The 20633-nt window shown below is 48.0% G+C and overlaps 10 protein-coding genes across 10 annotated transcripts; 5 read left to right on the forward strand and 5 right to left on the reverse strand.

The window, feature by feature from the left end:
- Window positions 1-264: 264 nt before the first annotated feature.
- Window positions 265-1764, reverse strand: ASPGLDRAFT_162960 (intradiol ring-cleavage dioxygenase). The gene is made up of 2 exons (XM_022542524.1): window positions 744-1764; window positions 265-691 (listed from the first exon to the last, which is right to left on the reverse strand). The coding sequence occupies exons 1-2, from the start codon at window positions 1360-1362 to the stop codon at window positions 345-347; spliced, it is 966 nt and encodes a 321-aa protein (XP_022405200.1). The 5' UTR covers window positions 1363-1764; the 3' UTR covers window positions 265-344.
- Window positions 1765-2278: 514 nt separating this feature from the next.
- On the reverse strand, window positions 2279-3150 carry ASPGLDRAFT_162963 (uncharacterized protein; the record flags this gene model as incomplete). The annotated part of the gene is made up of 2 exons (XM_022542525.1): window positions 2279-2472; window positions 2532-3150. 2 exons carry the CDS (start codon window positions 3148-3150, stop codon window positions 2279-2281), a joined length of 813 nt encoding a protein of 270 aa, XP_022405201.1.
- A 194-nt stretch (window positions 3151-3344) lies between these two features.
- Window positions 3345-4960, forward strand: ASPGLDRAFT_63395 (uncharacterized protein; the record flags this gene model as incomplete). Its single annotated transcript, XM_022548653.1, has 6 exons — window positions 3345-3432; window positions 3637-3802; window positions 3861-4181; window positions 4238-4440; window positions 4498-4547; window positions 4670-4960. 6 exons carry the CDS (start codon window positions 3345-3347, stop codon window positions 4958-4960), a joined length of 1119 nt encoding a protein of 372 aa, XP_022405202.1.
- Window positions 4961-5268: 308 nt separating this feature from the next.
- ASPGLDRAFT_71541 (uncharacterized protein) lies at window positions 5269-6474 on the forward strand (the record flags this gene model as incomplete). Its single annotated transcript, XM_022549559.1, has 3 exons — window positions 5269-5875; window positions 5924-6225; window positions 6367-6474. The coding sequence occupies exons 1-3, from the start codon at window positions 5683-5685 to the stop codon at window positions 6472-6474; spliced, it is 603 nt and encodes a 200-aa protein (XP_022405203.1). The 5' UTR covers window positions 5269-5682.
- Window positions 6475-7308: 834 nt separating this feature from the next.
- On the forward strand, window positions 7309-8589 carry ASPGLDRAFT_117806 (uncharacterized protein; the record flags this gene model as incomplete). The annotated part of the gene is made up of 4 exons (XM_022539903.1): window positions 7309-7476; window positions 7531-7674; window positions 7722-7789; window positions 7845-8589. 4 exons carry the CDS (start codon window positions 7309-7311, stop codon window positions 8587-8589), a joined length of 1125 nt encoding a protein of 374 aa, XP_022405204.1.
- A 298-nt stretch (window positions 8590-8887) lies between these two features.
- Window positions 8888-10166, forward strand: ASPGLDRAFT_716886 (uncharacterized protein). Its single transcript, XM_022549565.1, has 2 exons — window positions 8888-9419; window positions 9488-10166. The coding sequence occupies exons 1-2, from the start codon at window positions 9185-9187 to the stop codon at window positions 10039-10041; spliced, it is 789 nt and encodes a 262-aa protein (XP_022405205.1). The 5' UTR covers window positions 8888-9184; the 3' UTR covers window positions 10042-10166.
- ASPGLDRAFT_716966 (uncharacterized protein) lies at window positions 9929-10766 on the reverse strand. The gene has a single exon (XM_022549566.1). The coding sequence runs from the start codon at window positions 10600-10602 to the stop codon at window positions 10093-10095; it is 510 nt and encodes a 169-aa protein (XP_022405206.1). The 5' UTR covers window positions 10603-10766; the 3' UTR covers window positions 9929-10092.
- Window positions 10767-11170: 404 nt separating this feature from the next.
- Window positions 11171-11597, reverse strand: ASPGLDRAFT_42105 (uncharacterized protein). Its single transcript, XM_022545543.1, has one exon. It carries the CDS (start codon window positions 11521-11523, stop codon window positions 11338-11340), a length of 186 nt encoding a protein of 61 aa, XP_022405207.1. The 5' UTR covers window positions 11524-11597; the 3' UTR covers window positions 11171-11337.
- Window positions 11598-15277: 3680 nt separating this feature from the next.
- ASPGLDRAFT_141109 (C2H2-type zinc finger protein) lies at window positions 15278-18456 on the forward strand. The gene is made up of 3 exons (XM_022541722.1): window positions 15278-15779; window positions 15833-18059; window positions 18112-18456. Exons 1-3 carry the CDS (start codon window positions 15647-15649, stop codon window positions 18251-18253), a joined length of 2502 nt encoding a protein of 833 aa, XP_022405208.1. The 5' UTR covers window positions 15278-15646; the 3' UTR covers window positions 18254-18456.
- A 545-nt stretch (window positions 18457-19001) lies between these two features.
- ASPGLDRAFT_42109 (uncharacterized protein) lies at window positions 19002-20513 on the reverse strand. The gene has a single exon (XM_022545544.1). The coding sequence runs from the start codon at window positions 20364-20366 to the stop codon at window positions 19116-19118; it is 1251 nt and encodes a 416-aa protein (XP_022405209.1). The 5' UTR covers window positions 20367-20513; the 3' UTR covers window positions 19002-19115.
- Between the last annotated feature and the right edge of the window lie 120 nt (window positions 20514-20633).

Raw genomic sequence — 20633 nt, forward strand, 5'->3', positions numbered from 1 at the left:
CTTCCCTTTTATTTTTGAGGAGCTGGCTTGAATCACTCGTTGTGTACTTTCCATTTAGCGAAAACCGTGGTGAAATTTTACAAGGATGGCACATATCAACCTAGTCTTTTAATAGTCTGCCATATTCTTCACGGATGAAGCGCCAATCACGATTTCTGGAAGCTTCTAAGTTAGTGTTTTGAACTTCAAAAGGATATGAATTTCGTTCTCGACAGGTAAATCGAATAAGGCAATTAATTCCTCGTTTCTGAGCACTTGAGGGATCGGTCGATGATGGGTTGTATTTATTACTTGAATATAATAAATAAGACATGACACTCAGTCTCTAGCACACAGCACATCCCTTATCTCTTCCCAAAGCTCTCTACCGCAGTCGTATCGACACCAATAGTGACATACCCAACCATCCCCTTGGTGACATCCTCGCCATCCACAGGCTCCACAGATATGACAGGGTTGTATCCACCATCAAGACCCTGCGAAAAAACCGAGTCGACGGCGTTGGTAGTCCGGTTGATTTCTGTGTGCGAGACGTAGGGCTCCAAGGCCATGATCTTGCGCTCGAGTGCTTCGTCGAAGTAGAGCTGGCCAGTGCTGATTGTGTCACCGTAGGCCATGGTGCCGTTTCCGCGGAGAGACCAGTCGGTGTGGACTTGGACGTGGATGTGGATAGCGCGTTCAACGTAGAAGCCTAGTTAGGTTAGAAATCTCTTCAATACTTGGAAAAGTAGATAGGGGCGTACCAGGGAAGACAGTCTTCATCTCCATCATGCCGTTCTTGTCAGTTGGCCACATTCCGCGCAAGAAGGTGGTGTCATCCGTGTGCAAATCGGTCGAGCCCATCCCATAGTCCGACACATTCAGCTGCTTCAACAGCGTCTCGAATGGCGTGTTAGGCGACAATCCAGTGAAGCTCGAGTAACTTCCCGTAGCATTGCAGTGCCAGAAGTCAACCAGGACGTCCTCGAGCGGCTCGCAAGTCGCCATGTCAAGCACACCCACATCCAGCCACAAAGGAACACCGGACTGACCCTCCGTCATGTCCTGACGCAGAGTCTGTGACTCTGGCCACCAGTACGGACCCTCTGTCACTTCGGGGGCGAGCACGCACGTCTCATTCTGGATAGTTTGGTAGTGAGGCGCTTCCGTGGTGATTTGGAAAGTCGAGTTGCCGCTGCTGGAACGCTTGGCGAGGCTCCGCTTCCAGCGCTTCTCGTTGAACCGGGCTACCTTGTTAGAGCACTTGGAAGACAGGTCGGCGCGGCGGGCCATCTCTGCGCGGGGGATGTGAGCGTGAGGGCCGGGGTGGGCAACCGCCACGCAGGCGAGAGTTGCTGCCGTGAGGAGAGTGGAAAGCTGCATCGTGGGATGGTGGGAGTACTGCTGCTACTGCTGATAGACGCAAAAGGAGAGGGCCAGACAGCCCTTTTATAGCCAATTTTCCATTCTCCATGGTAGTAATCCGAGCCATCTCGTTCGCCCGAAATTCTCCCATTATGGGGAGGAACTTGCGTAAACTTGCTGCGGGTTTTTGTGGGACTAGAAACATCTGAAACAGCAAAATTGCGATAAGGCTCGGGGGGAGGACTACAAGTTTCTTGACTGGAGTAATGCGTTAAACACTAGTGGCTCGGCATTGTACAAGTAGACCCAGAATGCCAATTCTTGGGCGGGGAGGACCGAATAGATGCAAAGCCTTGAGGCATGGAGAGTATGAAATTCCAGAATGAGAGCAGATATAGCCGGTAAATAGCAAAATCTGAAAAGTGCTCGTACCTGAAAATCCTGCAACGTAAGACTCAATAAGTACGGAGTACGAATAGAAAAATCCGTCTGGTGTATAGGAATGTTCTGCCCCATGTTGGGGTTGTAAATCCCCGGACGGAAGTCGGAACTCGGGACTATTTGTTACTTCCGCTTACAAAGCACGATGCCATCCCTAACTAAAGAACTACTGAACATTCGCCATTCCATTTCCCTCTAGAATACAAATGACTACCCAGAGAAGCCCAACAAAATATGGCTGCCAGAGCGTTCAGTTACCAATAATTGTCTCATTAACGGTGCCATCTTGTGATTTCCCAATGCTCAGTAGAGAGGGCCTCAACTACCTTGAAATGCCCTCAGCTTCAGGCCGTTCTCGGTACTACTTGGTCGCTCAGGCAGTAAATCGAACGAATCTCTGTTGCTATAATGTCTGTTATAGCCATATTTGCGACTATAGCAAGATTGCGAATGATTGGAGGAAGCTCTGAAGGAGCGCACCTTGGCTTCAAGTTCAGAGACTGATTCCCAGGAATGGAGCAGTGGGCGTTGGTGAAAGGAGACCGTTCGAATTCATTTCCATTATGAGATTACCAAGCAACGCCGCATTGCAAGGATGGCAATCACTGTGGAGAAGGTTTTCTTTCTTTTGGTGAAGTGAGTCAACGATGTTGTAAATGGTACTCTGCCGCTGGTCATTCATGGTATCTTACAAGCATTATCAGTCAGTTTCCAATAAATCCAACGGTCTTGTCTGGAATCCATACCAATGATCTTTTCTGGGATTGGCAGTCCCAGGTTCGTAATCCATCCGTTGCTTTGTGCCATTGCAGTCAGGGTTGCTTTTTGGAACAGGTCATGAACCCGGAAGGCCCATGAGATCCACAGCCACAGAAGCAAGTCTCGACAGTGCGATGTAGGAAAATTGTTCCGCAGTTGGCTGATCCAGACATCCCTAAAGATGCTCATTATATCAAGGTATCCGTAATAATCTGCCAAAGCAGTGATCTTGGAGAGCAATTCCAGGTTCAGTTTGCGCGGTATAGCATTGAGTCGGCAGTGGATAATCTTCATAAAAATAACAAAGGCCCCAATGTCCCAACTGTCCACTTTGATCTCCACTGACCCTTTGTTGACAAAGTTGAAACTCTCTTTCCATCCTCCAGACAGAGTTTTCTTGAACACAGGCGAGGCGAGCATCAAATGCTTTGCGGAGACTTGGATGCGGTACTCATTTTTTGCTGTTTCGTCGTTCTTGGTCTCTAATTCCTGCGGTATTTCGACGTCTTGCTCATTGTCACTCCAGACTGCAAAAGGGGCATTGGCATTTTCGAGTATTATGATCACTTCACCGTCTTCGTCGATGACGTGGGTTTTGTCGGTCATTTCTTTCTTGTTGACCATTTCGTCCATCGTAGACTTTTAATGACGACGGAGGCCAGATTGGTTTATGAGTAGAAAAATGAGGAGAAGCAGAGTCTAGTAGGAATTTCTGGTTCTTTGAGTCTGTCATGTGACATGCTATACAAACAGTAGCAAACTTGGTTTGACCTCTTGTTTGCATGCGACATTTGTGAACAATGGTCATTACTATAACAGCAATACAGAATGATAAGATAAGATCGACTTTGTTAGGGGTGAGAAGCAGACTGGAACATGAGACTTGTCGTATGCAGAGACCAGGAGCTTAGAAGATGAAAAATGTAGAACTAGTAATGCGTTATACAAAAAGGTTGCCTTCGACTAACTTTTTAGCAACTACCAAACTTCGCTTTTCTTTTTCTCCAACGAGCCCTTCCGCTATCAACATATAACAAATACGTTGTCTCTATCAGTTCTCGCGTGAGCCGCCTCTCCAGATATCAGAAATAGACGACCGCTTTGAGGATACAGGTCTGGTTGTTGAGTGGGTTGGAAAGTATCGCCATGGAGGCTTCCATCTAGTACACCTCCATGATGTCTTCAATCAAAAATATGAGGCTATTGCAAAATTGGCATATGGTAGTTCCGCTACAGCCTGGCTAGCGAAAGATCACCTGTGAATTTTCGATATCTTGTCCTTTCCCTTAAACGGTTTTCTTCTAACCTCATCCAAGACTTCAACGACAGGTCGCGCTAAAAATAAAGAAAGCAGAGGACTCCAAAGATAACAAGGAACTTTCTTTCCTGCTATACATATCTCATTCAACCTTGGACCACCCGGGAAGGAAGCAAATAATTGAGCTGCTAAATTACTTTGAGCATGTCGGTCCAAATGGAACCCATTTGTGCCTTGTCCTCCCTCTCATAATTTCTGATGCTGAGATTGGGGATCCTTTTACACCGCCACGCCAGCCATGTTATGTACAGACTGTCTCCAAGCAAGTCTTATTGGGTCTCGATTTTCTTCACGCTATAGATATCATTTACGGTGGTAAGTTATTTAGCCAAGGAATCCTAGTGGAAAGCTGATTGGGGTACATTTACATCCCAGGAACATCCTGCTTTCATCCTCTAGTGATGCGCACAGCGAAGTCTCTTTAGAACCCGGCGAATGGTATCCTGTCAAATGGCTTGAAGGGGTGCAGGCTGGTGATAGTGTTCCGAGATATTTAATTACTTCACAAAGAAAGGAGGACCAACTAAAAGATGCAGACTACTCAACGCTCACAGCTAAGATCTGCGATTTTTGCGGAGGTAAGTTGCTTCGACTCTCATGTTTCCTCATTTGTCTATACTGACATATCATGCTAGCTCAATGGAGGCAGCAATACAATCACCAACCAGAGCTGCCCTATCCATTCGTCCGCCTGAGGTAATCCAAAAGGACCTGGGGCGCTGGTATTGACATCTGGGCCTTGGGTGTCCTGGTAAGTTGAGCCCCGCATTGGACTCAGCTCCATCCCATCTGATCTTGTGTGTAAAGGTATTCTATTTTGCAACGAACGAACCAATGTCCCCTGTAGTGAAATGGGGTCTCACGGACGAGGAAGTTGACCAAGATCATTGGTATCATATCAGTCGCATCTTCAAGACCGATGAGCCGGCGCATGAGAGCTTCCTGAGATACTTGAAGGGAAAGTTACCTAACTTCGGTTCCCGAAAGATTCAGCGTCTTGTATCCTTCCTCTTGTTGATGATGGAACAAGACCCTTGGAAGCGGATGCCAACTACCAAGCTACTCGAGCATCCGTTCTTGGTGGAAAATCCAGAATGAAGGGAATTCTCTTGGTTTCAATTGAAATCTGCATACGGTATCTCTCTGTGGAAAGTATGCTGCTGTACGTTGATGTCTATGCTTGTGGTGTTTCTTCTCAAAGATATTTTAGGCTCAAAAATAATACGAAGGTTCAATGAGTCTGATTAGAAAATATGCAGGCCCTGCCCCTCCATAAGCAAGGAAAAGAAGGATGTCATCCCGGTACTATCGTATCACGCGCCACGGTCAGACAGAATAGTGATAGGCGGCAAACTTTATGGTAACATCGTTCTTGGATTCGGCCACCTTCCTACAAACAGCTTCGCCCACCATGGACTTGAGTAAGCCCACAGATAACATAGAAAAAGAGGCTCCCAGGCAATTAAACGCGCTTGTTCTCCATGATGTTAAAACAAGAATCAACAATGTTCTTTCGGGAGATATGACCGAATTTCTCGAGCACCAGCTGAAAAGCTATCTTACCCTGCGGGAAACATTTCGCAGTTTGGCTATCACGGACGCACAAGACAATACATGTTTGAATGACGAGCCGACTGCACCGGCAGATTTGAGAGTTCCGGATTCTATCAAATGCCGTTGTCCTCCGGCCATTAGGCGCAGCTGTGGTACAAGCAGCAGCAGCAGCACAGACAGATCTATCCGAAGATGGAGAAGTGCCCCTTTTATCAGCCACTATCGAAGGGCTTAACCGGTTGGTGGCTAGTGAAATTATCTGGGGGATGAGAAGAAAAGCGATATTGGGTTTGAATTCAGAGCTTGTAATGAAAGCTGGCTACGACATTGACATCAGTCACATTTTTACCCTGGATTATATTCGACAGCAGGCGCCTTCTATCCCAACACCAGAGACGCATGGAATTCTGCAACAACCGGGTAGTGGGTACCGTTTTATATTGATGTCACGGATCCCTGGTTAGCCATTGGTTTCAGTATGGAAGCTCTTGGACAGGGACCGAAAAGTTTCAGTAAAAGAGCAGCTGGACACTATCTTTGACAAGTTGAGGTCCATGTTACCACCGCCAACCGATGAGAATGAACCCAATGCAGTGTTTGGTGGTGGGAACCCGCGCCGTTGCAGGGATGCACGAACACATATCCGAGTTGCAGAATCGCCCATCAGCAATGAGAATGAGTTCAATCAATTCTTCACCAAGCACCAGGAGTTCACCCAAACTAATAACCTTGCTATGATAAAATCATATCTTGAGACTGATCATAAACTGGTAATGACCCACGGTGACCTCCATCCACGAAACATCATGGTGGCGTTCACGCCTCATCAGAACGAAAGCAGTGCCTTGTCTCAAAAATCCTCCGACGCCGTATACAGCAGTTGTTACCCAGAATCTCAGATTGAAATCAAGACAATTATCGATTGGAAAATGTGAGGCTGGTATCCGGAGTACTGGGAGTATATCAAAGCCCTAAACGCTATTCCTCCCGATCGTTATGATGACTTTGAGAATTGGTGGGTCTACTTGCCGCCTACGATTGGTGCTTGGCCCAAATAGCATGGTGTTGATATTGCTGAGCGGATGGCATGATGAGTGGAAATGACACGAGTGCAACAACTACAGGGCTCAGATGAATGCCCGCATTCGCAAGACAGGAAGTGCCGGTGGAACTGGGCTGACAGGTAGCTCAGACCGTGCAGTGGGTTGCGATGCGTATGGGGAAAGAAAGGCATTCGATCAAAGAACCTGAGAGCTTCGGTCAGATCCTTCAATACATGGAGAAATCCTCGAGTTGTCTTTTCCCTAGGCCTAGTTGTTATTTATGAAGAGCATTTCTCGGTTCGATCAAGGTTGAATATAGGTGGGTCGACCGATTGATTAGATCGTTCCGTAGGGCTAGAACCTTATTTACAAGAATTCCTCGGTTTCAAAGGACTACAGTCTGTATATACAGAATACTAATCCAGACAACATAGATTACTTGAGACATTAGTCTGCTTGTTTTTGCCTGAGCATCGCCCTAGGATGCCATGAATCTTATGAAGGGTCAGAAGGGGTGATAATCTTGAGATTGAAGTCATGAATCATGATGACTTCCTATTGCCAAGGATAGCGAATAATCCAAGTACCCATCTTCAAATGCACTACTTGTATAGGAACGCTCATGATACCACAGCCCTGATGCGGCAACTATAGGGTAAGTGAGACTAGTACGTACTGGTCCTCACCAATAAATGCCCTTTTTGTATATGGATTACATAATCTGCAAAGTGAGGGGATGCTGCGGTGTTTCAAGCGCAAAGTCCCGGCCACGACAACCCGACCGACAAAAACCGCAGCGGTACATTCATTTGTATCGGGGATGGTTACAATTCCTAAATCGACCGGAACATGAATTTGTCGTCCCAAAAGCGATTCGGCCGCTTGCTTCTCTATGTGATCGGAGTGGCCACTATCTTCCTCATTCTCTGGCCGATTTCCAATTACGGAGAGTCGGTTTGGGTCGGGTCGAGGGGTGCTGGAAATGCGATTGAAGCGATTAAAAATGGAACATTGGGGGTACTCTTTTTGCCGGTTGACATTGCAATTGTCCGGTGCTAACAATGTATATAGGTCGGCAAAGTCCTCGTGATCAATCTCCCCAGCAGACCTGATAAACGGGATGACATGATTCTGGGCTCATCGGTCAGTGATTTCCATCTCGAATTCATCGATGGAGTCACTCCGGACCAGATCAGTCCTCAGTCATATCCTTACGTGAGTCGCATACACCACTCTGTTATCGTTCAGTCGCTGAGTCGCAGAACTGGAATTATGACCACGAGCCAAGCGAGTATGCAGCTCGACGGGCGCATTTAAACGGGATGCAGCGGTATGAAAATTCCCTTTTCTTTATTCATTGGTAGAAGACTAACAGTAGTACACAGCATCGTGAACGAACGACAAGGCAGCGCAATAATCATGGAAGACGACGCCGATTGGGACGTAGCGATCAAAACTCAGCTACAGAGTTTTGCACTTGCCGTCCGATCCCTCCAGGGAAAGACAACTAATGAGCCCACTGCATCACCATACGGCGACGATTGGGACATCCTTTGGCTTGCTCACTGCGGAATCGAATGCCGGACAGATATACCCTTCTTTCTAACGCCGAACGATCCTACTATCCTTCCGCCGCATCATTTTCTGCCTTATTGGCGTGAACCGCCTCCGGTCGGGCGACCCGATCATACCCGGTTGACCTGTTCCACCAGCGATGGTGTTTGCTCGATTGCCTATGCTGTTAGTTATCGCGGCGCGCAGAAAATTCTAGCTGCGCTCTCTGTGAATCCATCTGGGATTGCAGAGGAGATTGACATCGGTGCTCAATTCGACGTGTCGTTGGGTCGGATGTGTGGGAACGGTTATCTAAAGTGCTTTGCACCTTACCCGTCCCTGATGGGAGGTTATATCAAGACCTCTGACATTCACAGCCCAGAAGAGGCAAGTAGAGAGAAGCCTTCTAGCTACGGGGTGATGTACAGCACCATGATGAACATTAGACGGATCCTGAGTGGGGATGTCACAGTCCAGTCTAATTGGGATGACGCCGCGGTTCCAATCGTCAACCCTGATGATATTCCGGTTTTAGGAGGGATAATTCAAACGTTGGACGATAAGGTAGACGTATGAGATCTGGCTGTCTCTTGTTGACTATCAGTATGCGATTCAATATACAAAACGTGCGCTACTCTGTAGGGAGCACATACCCTACGTCCCCTCTTACGACATAATTTTGTGCGGGGGCAGGTTGGACTTTTGTTTTGAAGGAATTTGACACCTTGGCTCGTGTGTATATCATAGAGCATTAAGACAGATTCTGTTCCAGCGTTTCAGCGGCGGGGATTTGTAGGCGCTTGGATGTGATAGTGCCCGCTGCTATTTCTACGATAGGTCATTCTAGGTGAAAATCCCTCAACTAGCACATGATAAATATGCAGCATACTTATTTAGCACCGACACTTCCGGTCCTTAGCGCTGTTGGTGCGAGCTGCTGTGTTTGATTGCACGAGCGCAAATAAGGATGCGACGATGTACATTATTAAGGGCGTTGATTTATTGCGCATTGTGGAGTATAGTGTTAACAAGAAGGCTGCGCCGCATCCAAAGAGCCCTTTGAAAGGCCCCTACTCCTCTTTGCTTTGATTTCTCAACTCTTTCCTCGGTAGCATTGTTCGATTATAGCTGTTAAAAGCTGAGTTGCTCGTCCTCACTGGTCCATGCCACGATGCACAACAACTCTATATTCACAATCCTCCTCGCATTGGTCACATTAGCCATCGGGGGAACAGACGGCGAAAATTATTTCACCAGTCCTGCTTCCAATACCGGTATCAACCCAGTTTACACCCTGGGCGATCAACAAGTCATCTCATGGAAAACCACACTGGGGGTGTTCAATATCTCGATGTGGCAGCAAAGTCTGGTGCAGGAAGGCGCAGCGAGCCAGGGCAACGTTTATTGTATGTCGGAAATATCGGACACAAGGGCGATAAATAAATAAGGAATAACTGACAAGTACCAATGTTAGCAAAGATCCATTCGACTGACAAGGTCACCAACTTCACCTGGGTGGCTCAACTCTACGGCTTTGACCTGGATTACTCCAACGTCTTCTTCTTCTGGATCAACTCCGACCAGCCAGATGGTTTCATTTCGTCGTATTTCAACATCACCGAAGCGTCTGCCACGTCTACTTCCGCAACGAGCTCCGCAACGTCTACAAGTACCTCGAACAGCACCCTCAACTCGGGGTCATCACCGTCTTCCTCATCGTCCACGCCGTCCTCTTCCTCGTCCGGACTAACGAGCACTGGAAAGATAGCTCTTGGGGTCGGAATCGGCATCGGCGCCCCTGTGCTTGCGGCATTGGCGGCATTGGTCTGGCTCAAGGCGCGCCGACCCCCAGCCAATCAACCACAACAAATACCTGGTGCCGTGCCAAACACAGCACTTTATCCTTTCTGGCCTGCTATGCAACAGCAGGAACAGCTTCAACCGGGTTCGGCATCGCCAAAAGAAATGCCGGGCTCGGATCCAGTGGATTATTGTGCCGAGTTACCCAGTCAGCGGCAGCGTGAATAAGAAATCATGTATCCGAGTTATTTGCTGCAGGGGTCAACAATTATATATAATTTATCGAGCATCACAATGCATATGGTTGATACAACCGATTTGAGAGTTCCGTATGCTCCAACCAACTACACCAACCGCGATCCAATGCTTTGAATTAGGGTTGCGGATTATTGCTGATAATCCGAGCCCGAAAGGGGCAAGGTTGGGGTGGTTTATAGCACCATGATCAATACCAAACAGATTCCGAACTAAAACGACATGGTCATATCTAGCTGGGATCGTGCGGCGGTTCCGGTCATCGATCCTAAGGTGCTGGATGGAATTATTCAAGCAGCGGGGGGTGGAAACGGAAACGGGGGGGTGTGTGAGAGAAACAAGAAAGGGAGAGCTATGACAGCTCACTGCTCCTTGGTCACCCCGAGCACTACAGCTTACTAGGTTTGTTTTGTCACAAGCGCCACTCGGAATCGTTGGTTTGTCTGTTAACCTACCAACATCAGAAGATATGAGGTCAATCCTGGTATTGTCCCAACTGTCACGGAGCATGGACACTAGCGAGCTGCACAGCATGTTTGATTATTTTGGCCTGTTTGGTGTAGAACATTCACTGAGCATCGCTTAAACCCCTCGCGCACACTAGATAGCTCGTCGCTGGCAGGCCTGCCTCTTTCCTTTCTTTCCTCATGTTAGAATTTCGTCAGATAGTCTACCAATATATATTCATATTGCTCGAGACCGTCACACCAACAGTGCCATCGCAGCAGCAACTGGGATACAGGTAAAGAAACACCGGAACAGGGCCATAGTGCCTATAGCCAAGTTACACAGCCAGCAAACAATAGGCTGAAATGTCTTTATCCGTCTACCTGCTGCCAAATAAATCGTATAAATAGTCCTAACACGGCAAACAGCATAGCAGTGTAACTACTAAGGTTCCAGCTCATCTTGCCAACATAAATTATATACACGTTATGCATAACTAATCCCTCAAGGCTTATGCTGACATCACCGAAAAGTCATCTGACATCCCAAAAAGGCAAGTCAAGAATCACGCACAGTCACGGGCAAACCCACCCCCATAAACCAATGACAAACAAAACAAAATCGCGAACCGACCGACCGCTCCGAGCCTCCGAGACCTCCGTCCGTGTATTCCGTAATTATTCTTGTATCGCGCACTAAGGAATCCTTTTGCGCACACTCGGCCAGGTTACGTTTTTCAGCTAAAAGCGGTGACGCCGCCGGGTTTCTTGGTCTCTCAACGCGTCCAGCCCTCTTATTTTAGTTAACTACTTGTTTTTGTTACTAAACTCCGTTCTTCGAGAAGAAAAAGTCGGGATGATCCACTCTCCCGGACCATGCAGCGGTCCGTCCCAGGGCAACGTTGACTGCATACATGTAGGTAAGTAAGTGAATAGAATAGAATCGAAGAGATACCAGATGGGGACGGAGGGGAATGGTGGGTGGGTGATGGCTATGGCATACCGCCATCGTGCAGGGTTCAATTAATATAACAGTCTTTTGCACTGGTCTACGGATACAGAGTATCCATGGTACTCTAAGCATGTCTTAAGCGCACAAAGTACTTGTTACCCACCGTCAACTCAGGAACCCTTTCCGCGGCTCCGTTCCGCAAACTCAAAAACAGTATTATCCCAATTATGAATGAATAATACGTGGACATAAGACCGAGCCCAAATCCACACATGTCGACGACGACTTCGAGTCGGTGAGGCCCGGCTATTACTTATGCCTTGCCCTATGCCTGGCCGGCCTGCTCTGCTTTGGACCTAGGTTGGTTGGCGGATGTATTGACCGCTTTTTGTGCGTGTAGTTATGTATCTAAACTTGTACGGTATGTAATAAGTACAGAGTGCTGGTATTTGTGGTGTATGGTATGTAATAGTATGATACGGCTAGTTATCCCTTTGTTTGTTTGGAAGTTTTAGTTCCCTTTTCGCGTGTCGCTAGGACGTGTTTTTTGTTTTGATCTTTTACAATTGTAGTCGTTAGAGCAAGGCTATGATAGCTGACAACTATGATAACTATGATAACAATTGAACTCCACCGGGACTTCTAGATAGTAAGAACCATGGGACTTATCCTGGATGACGGGTCTGTTCCATGGTTCTGTGTATACAGACTGTACAAGTACACCGTAGAAATGCTCCATACGCATGGAAGGCAGACCACCTGAATGGAATGCGAAGATCCGTTCTCGAATCTCGAATTGCGTGAAGAATCTGCATATTCGTGAATAAATCTTAATACTAACCCGTACAGAAACACTCGTACCCTCAATAATCAGACTCATCAACCTTGTTCTACGAACGGAATAATCAACCCAGCCCGGCTACTCAATCGGATCACTCCCTCGTCTCAATAATACGTAGCCAGCCACTTTTGACCTCCAGGCTTCCTTCCAGGAACACAACAATCGCAAGCAGAGTCAAATAACCCCGCTACCCCTCGTGATTGGCCCAGAAACATTCTCGAAGGCCGGGTGGGGTTTTATCTGCGACAATCCGTCCGAGAAAGAAAAAGCAATGAAAAGGGGGAGGGGCCGTACCTTTTGCTTTTGCGAATGACGGAGTCCAGAGTAGATAGATAGAGTGTAGGTGACTCGTAGAGTTGCCCATGGATCTACGACTGACTATCTTATCCCTTGTCTGTGAGGGACAGTCAGCAGCTTTTTTATTTTTTATTTTTTATATGAGTGCGTCTATATACGGAGAGGCCGGTTTATGGGCGACAGACAGGAGGGACTCTGGTCGGATGTATTCATACTTTCCGGTTTTTGGTAGCGATGCAATACTACTCTGTACGTATGTGGGCGATAGCCCACACGCCCCTCAATAATTAAACTGTCTCCCAGGAGTATGGAACACCATATCAAACAGTCTAACACACGTTGATCAACGTTGGCAGCTCCATACAAATACAAGTCTTCATAATTCAGATACCCACTTGTTTACTATGTAGAGTGCCTGACTAAAATGAGAGGAAGTTTATTCCTGGAATTGAAGAAGCAAAGAGGAGATGGCAGGAACATGGTTCACGTTGCAGCCATGAGGTACTGTTTTGGTGTTGTTTCAGTTGTCGTTCATTGGTCTCCATGTGTTCAATTCTGATTTACGGGACAGACAACGCATATAAATGTCCATGTTATGATGTGCTTGTATGGTAGTTCATATGACCAGGAAACAGGAACTTTGCATGTTGGCACAATTACGAGTAAAGTACATGAGACGGAAATATATATCCAACCAACACGATGCAGAATCCGTACATACTCCGGAACAAATATCGTTGCGGTGGATATTCACGAAAAAAAGGTCTAGAATAACCATGAGATTAGACTCTAGCCTACGGAGCACGATACAAATGCACTTATCTACTCCGGACCGATTGAACATCCACACCGGATACAGTACCCTGTACCATTACCACCACGGAGTCACCGTACAGATACACCAATGAGAAGCAAAAACCACATCGGTGTGTACACACTCAGGTACATGTGCAGAATGTTGGGAATGAGATGCATAAATCAGCGACACATATTCTCCTAATAGCCGGTTGTTTTAAGTGAAGCAAGTGAAGCAAGTGAAGCAAGTGAAGCAAGTGAAGCCTAGGGATAATGTCGGTGAATTGGGTTACCCAAGTAACTACCGTGTTGGACGGAATGGGGATGGGTCCACCGCACAGACTGTCTTTTGTCTTATCCGGCTTACTGTACTTGTAGACTTATAGACTTAGTATTGTTAGAGTACAGGAATTGTAGATATTTGAGTATGAATATCTGGGTAGATATAGAGAACAGATCTGTATATATCATCAATGTACAAGTACACAACAGCGTGGTGTACAAGTACAGACGTGTACAGAGTACAGAGTACTCCGTACCGCTCCATAAACAGCGGTACAAGTATCCCATCAATGGGCAGCTGTGCAGCGTGCAGCTACATCATCCTGGATGAGATCACCCGCTAATCGAATTATTGATCGTGCGCGATGGTTATTCGCCGATGCAGTCCACTGAGCGCATGGAAAGAATACGTAAGATCGAGGGGCACCAGTCACGTCAATCTTAGTAAGCCCAGTACGGAGTACAGGTACAGCTGAATGTGAAGATTGGTGCCGTGGCTATAAGAAAAGACACATAGTAAGTAGAAGAAAAAGAAAAGAGACCAGTCACATACTTGTCACTGATAGAATCAACAACTGACTTTGTGTCAAGTCTTATGAGTGGTGTACTTGTACTCGTACGAGACAGATCTAATGAAGGAGAACTAACCCTATCGAGACTAGCGTATGGAAAGCCGGATCCGATGAGCCCTAACTTTGTTTGTTTGTCCTTTGCATTCTTACAGATTAATGAAGAGGAATACGGGAGACAGGGGTAGTGTTTGTAGAATCCCTGCTATTGAACCTATACATCTTACTTTATACTTGTATACTCCGGAGTAGAGATACTTGTACAAGTACAAGACAGCACTCTACTCTATACTTGTACTGATATCTGATAGATAAGTACGGCCCCGCCGAACCAAGGTTGTGGTTCTGTCAGATGACACGCTAGAAAACAGGACCATTGAGTAAACATACCCACTCGACGAGGGGCAACGAGGGGCGCGAGGGGCCGAGGGGTTATGTTTTACTGTTCAGACTTGGGTGAATAGTCCCTCACATCCTTACGCAGACAAACTCAGGAAGACATCCGAAGTATGAATACAGGTATGTACTTGTATAAATACAAATAATACCATACGTACGTATAAACGCGTCGGGATTGGCCATACACCACCGTGTATGTGGTAATCTTGGCAGCCCCTCGTCGTACGGTAACGAGTGTAACCGAGGGGGACTCCACACCCGCCTCACTTGTTCGCGACCGCCCCGATCGTCGTCGCCCGAGGGACTTTTATCACCACTACCAAATACAGTACATCCACGCACACTGCCCACTTCCTCTCCCCCCTCCAGGAATCATCTCCCACTTTTTTTCTTCCCTCTCTCTTTTTTTTTTTTTTTTTTTTTTTTTTTTTTCTCTCTCTTTTCTCTCTTTTTATCCCATCAGCCCCCCCCCTTCTTTTCCTTTTTCCTTCTTCTTTCCTTCTTCTTTTTTTTCTTTTCTCTTTTTCTCTAACCTCTGAAATACCACCTCTTTTCCCTCTCTTCTTCTCCCTCATCCCCCCTCTTCTTCTCCCCTCCTCATTTCCTCTTTTTTTTTTTTTTTTTTATTCCCTCCCTCACGCACACATCCCGCCGCAATAGTATCCCCTCTCTCCCCGCGGCTTTACGAAGGATACCCCTCTCTACTCTACGATAGAATTATTTTCTTTCCTGTTTCTACTATTTTACTGTTACTATTATCTCTGTCCGCCTGTGGCTGGACTCTTTCTCTACCTTACCCCCTTTGGATTCAACCTCCTAGATAATACTACTGCTGTTGTGCCTTCCCCGCTCCCAAGGAATGATCAGACTCCCTTCCGAACTTCTGTCGTCTTCTCGTCTCCAGAACCGGTCTGAACTTACCGAGGGAACAATATTGCATCTTTCTCTGCAGTTCCGTCTACTGTTCACGCAATAATTGGTATTTTCCGCTATCGAAATGGCACCAAACGCTGCTCCGGCATCCAACTCGCCGGCAAAAAAGACATCCGCTCCAGAGAAGAAATACAAGTGCCAATTTTGCAATCGCGCATTCAGCAGAAGTGAACATCGCAGCAGACATGAGCGTTCTCGTAAGTCGCTGTCCTCTATACCATCCGGTTGATGAAAGCTAACAGTTCCCAAGACACAAAAGAAAGACCCTTCAAGTGCATGAAATGTCGCAGTACTTTCGTCCGTCGCGATCTCCTACTCCGTCATGACCGTACTGTTCACGCCAAAGATGGTGGGGTTCCCTTGGTGGCTGAAGGGCGCAGACGTGGTGGGAATAGTAACGCCGGGGTTCAGAAGTCCTCCCCTGCTCCGGCAGCTCCTTCCAAGCCCAACGTCACCATCGACCCAACCACCCTAGAACAGCTTGAGGCAAGCAGCGATGGTATGGTCGACCTTGAAACTGCAGCCATGTTGATGACAGATTTCCAACATAAGGCCGCAGCTGCCGCAACGGGCCAGACCACCACACCTACCGCCGCGACCGCGGGCGTTCCCTCTAACAACAACAACAACAACACTGCTGCTGCTACCCAAGAACGCGCGGAATCCGACCGTTCGTTTTCGCCTGGTCGCGGTTCGATACTTGATCCCCCCGTGTCGTATCTGTCGAGCAACGCGACGCTGCCGCAAATGCCCTGGGATTCCCTCGATGTTAAGCACCCCGCTTCGTCCATGGCTTCCAGCTTCGCAACCACCGACGCGATCGTAGACTCGCATCAGCCCTTGCCTTCCATGATGGACCGTCCCATGTCGCACATGGGCGGCGACATGCTCGGACCTTCGCTCATGAACACCCTGCCTGTGTCGGGTAACTCAACCCCGAACGCACTGTCGCCGTTTCCCTCCATGACTGGTCCCATCAGCCCTGTCAACTATCGCAAGTCCCCTGGCCCCAGCCAAATGTTAACGCTGCCCAAGGCCCCACAGGTCGCCAACGATATCGAGCGCAACATGTTGGTCGAGCGGATACGAAACGCTGACTCCCTTGGTGCGTTGCCGAACGCGTTCCAGCTGCCCACGACGGTCGCCTTGAACAAGTACCTCTCCACTTACTTTAACCTGTACCACGCACACCTACCCTTCCTGCACCAAGAGTCGTTCAAGCCCACGTCCATCTCGCCGCCGCTCCTGCTTGCTGTGCTCTCCATCGGTGCGCTGTATGCGTTTGAGCGCGAGGAGGCTTTTATGATGCACGTGGGATCGAAGATGCTGGTCACCCAATTCTTGCAGCACAAGGACAACTTTGACTCGCGGAAATGCCCTCTCTGGGCCATGCAGAGCACGCTCCTCAACATGGTTTTCGAAAGCTGGAGTGGTGATCCCAAGGGTCTTGAATGGACCTGCTCCATCAAGAGTCTACTGGCCAACATGGTCTCGGGTAACCGCTATCAACTCAAGGTGCGGTGCGATGCGCGGGAAGCAGTTCCCACACGCGAAGAGTGGATCGATGACGAGTCGTGCCGTCGGACTTACTACGCCGTCTACATCTTCTTCGGTATGCTCACGCTGACTTACAACCACACCCCAGCGATGAGCTTCGATGAATTCGACACCATGGAACTGCCGTCGTCGGAATCGCTTTGGAACTGGGAGGGCGGTGATTATGAGGCCTGGCGCCGCAACTTGGCTGCCAGCCCATCGCTCACTGTTCGCGAGGCCCACGACTGTCTCTTCCAGGGCGAGCAAACGCGCTACAGTGCCTTTGCGACTCGTGTGTTGATCAACGCCCTGTTCTTGCAGGTCTGGAACCACAAGAGAAGCTTCGAGGCTCTCCAGGACGTGGTCACCGAGTTCAAGCTTCGCTTGGCTTTGGAGACATGGGAGAGTTCCCTGGATGTGTGTGAACCCGAGACCGTTGTCGTGCCCCTCAGCACCCCGCACAACTGCCATCCCTTGATCTTCAACTCGATGGCCGTCTACCGCAACACCCGCGCCCGTTTGGAAGTCGACTTGAAGTCGATCCAGGAGGCCATGCGCTACCACTCGTCCTACGAAGTTGCTGCCGCCATGACCGTCGCGCGCGACAAGGTTAAGCGGGGACAGGAAATGAACAAGGTCATCCAGTCGTGCTTCGAATGTATCGAGATCGCCGCGGTCCAGGGTATCAACTGGGTAGCCAAGACGTCTGCGACCAACTGGAGTATCGAGCATCCGCTGTGTGGATTGGATCTGATGGTCATCCTAAGTCTCTGGCTCTACCGCCTGGAACATGACGAAGAGCCAGCGACTGAGGATGAGTTGGCCCTATACAACAAAGTGCGCAACCTGTTTGACAATGAAGCCGTGGACTCCTTTGGTAAACTCAGCTCTACTGTGGCCCGTGTATGGGGTAACATCCTGGACGGTGTCGTAGTTTGGGGGTAAGTTTCTGTCCTCTTCCTTGCTAGTCTGATCGGATGCTAACGAAAATAGAATTACAAAGCTCATGGGCGAGTCGTTCAAATTGCATTCGCAAGCCTTGGTTGGCTACGAGGACTCGTTGCGCATTTCCAAGGATCAACCAATCCATCCGATGCCGGCCAAGACGTTGGCCAGCGTTGGCACTGCTTATTAGTGCCTATTCTTTTTTTTTTTTTTTTCTTTTCTTTCACTCGTTTCATGCATTTGGTCAATGATGGATTTGGATTCAGGGTAGGAAGCATTGGCATGTGGCGTCCGTTACGCTGTGTGCTGATATTCCTGCATTTGCAACGTTTTGCTGCTTTCTGCTTTGCTTGAGTTTCTATTCTGCAAGAACTCACAGGAGTCCGGTGTGGTCATTTTCTGTTTTCACCCCAAAACAACAACTCGACACCCGGCTGGTCCTGTGTGGTCTTTCCCCTTAGCACTTGACGGAGTTCCGTTGCTTCTTCTTCGATTTCGTTGACATTTACGCCCACTTAATTTCTAGTGCTTTCCTTCATCTGCGCGCATCAGCATGTTTGTTGTATGTTGTGTTTTTTGCTTGTCGATTTTGTTTGATTGATACCTTTTGTTTTTCATTGTACATTTCATCATCTTCATTTCTTCCGATGCATCTTTTCACACTTCAAGTCACTCCTTTATACCACTTTAACTTACAATTTTTGGACAATTTGGATTATTTAATGTGTTTTGTTCTGGTTATGTTATGTGTTTATGCAGTCCCCGCAATGTGTTATGTTTTGTCTACTATTATGTTATGCTTGTGCTTTTGGATTTGATTTGATTGATTTGATTCGATTCTTGGTAATGTTTATGTTTATTTATCTTTTTTTTTTTTTTTTCGATGCATGTTGTAGTACCTTGTACTATAAGTTAGTAATTGAAGCAATGAAAATATTCGCGGGGATACTCAGGTTCAATTATATTAAGCACTCTTAAGTACAGAGCAGAGTGAGTATTAGACACTACGTAGAACTACTTTACAGGTATACAGATACTGAGACTATACAAAACTAACAAACAGGAGTATCAAACCCCCTCGTCCAAAGCAAACTCCCCATAATAACAACCAACAACCCCAACCCAACACCCACACTAACCGTCCCATACAAATACGCATACCTCCGCTTCCCCAACCCATTCAATTCAGCAACCCACGTACTAATCGTCGTCAACGACCCGCAAAACCCATCCATAACCCCCTGCAACATCTGACAACTAACAACAACCGACGCACCAATACCACTAACATGCTGCAGATCATAACACATGCCCAGGATGCCAGTCCCCAGGATATTCGCCGCAAACGTGCCCAGCGGGAAACTGGGGAGTTTGGCGTTTAGGAATAGCGAGAGATAGAATCGGAGAAGACATCCTAGCGGCGCGAAAACGATCGCGAAGATCGCGGCTCCGCGCCAGGTTTCGGTCCCAGAGGTGTGCCGGTCTGGTGGCCAGATAGCCATGAAGACTGCGCCGAGCCAGCATCCCCAGCCAAGGACCACGATAACGGGGTCGAGGATGCGTCGCGTAAACCGGAATGGAAGGATGGGCGTGAACCGGTCACATGCAAGCGCTAGATGCGCACCCGCGACCAGCGCAGCGAGGGATAAGGAAACGGTGATGAGGAGAATCGCAATGAGCGCCATGAAACTATACCCCCCGTTTCTCGAAACAGGGCTCGAGAAAGGATCACGCGATGGATCAGGTAGATCATTCGCAAGCGCGAGAAAAACATCCCTGATAAACGAGGAGAAAGAAGTAAAGCAGCCACAGAAACCGGTTGTCAGGCCGATGTATAGCGGGATTGTTTTCTTGGTTGCTTTGTGCGCTTTGTGTTCTTCAATTACGTTTCCGTCGTGTGTTCGCTGACATGTTGGGTCGTTGCCCCACTCTTCGCGGAAGAGATTCTTGTCTTCTAGGAAGAAGCCCATGAGTAGCGAGCCGCTTGCGTTCGCCCATAGTACACCCGTGACGATTGGCGCGCCCGTGTAGAAGGTGAGCGATTGGAGGCCGAGGCGGGCGAGGGTGCCGAAGATGGCGAAGAAGATTAGGTAGGAGAGGGTGTAGAGGTGGGTGGAGGGGTGTTGGGAGAGGGGTTTGATGGTCTCTTTGGTCTTGGGTTGGAGTTCGAGTTCGGGCTCCGGGGGTTGGGGGGTGCGTTGGTGAGGTTCGGGTTCGATTGGAGGGGGTGCGGTGGATTCGGAGAGGGGGATGTCGGATTCTTCTTGTTCTTTATGGTTATGGTCATAATCGTGGTGTGGCATGTTGCCGGTGGACGTGTGTCCTGTAGGCCTGTAGAGACATGAGGAGAAGTTGGGGAAAGAAGAATTCAAGATGGATATGATTAGTCAGACAGGCAATCGGGCGGTTCCGAAGATATCTGATAAGATAGAGAGTAAATAGATAGGGAGGGGTTAAATAGACCATTGATAGAGGATACAGAGTAATACTGAATATCCTGGTGCTTGTACAGTACAGCATAGCTGGACAGTAGTAGTAAGCTGTAGACAAGGGATGCTGCACGTGGTCTT

Source organism: Aspergillus glaucus, assembly GCF_001890805.1.
Source record: "Aspergillus glaucus CBS 516.65 unplaced genomic scaffold ASPGLscaffold_2, whole genome shotgun sequence".
Taxonomy (NCBI): Eukaryota; Fungi; Ascomycota; class Eurotiomycetes; order Eurotiales; family Aspergillaceae; genus Aspergillus; species Aspergillus glaucus.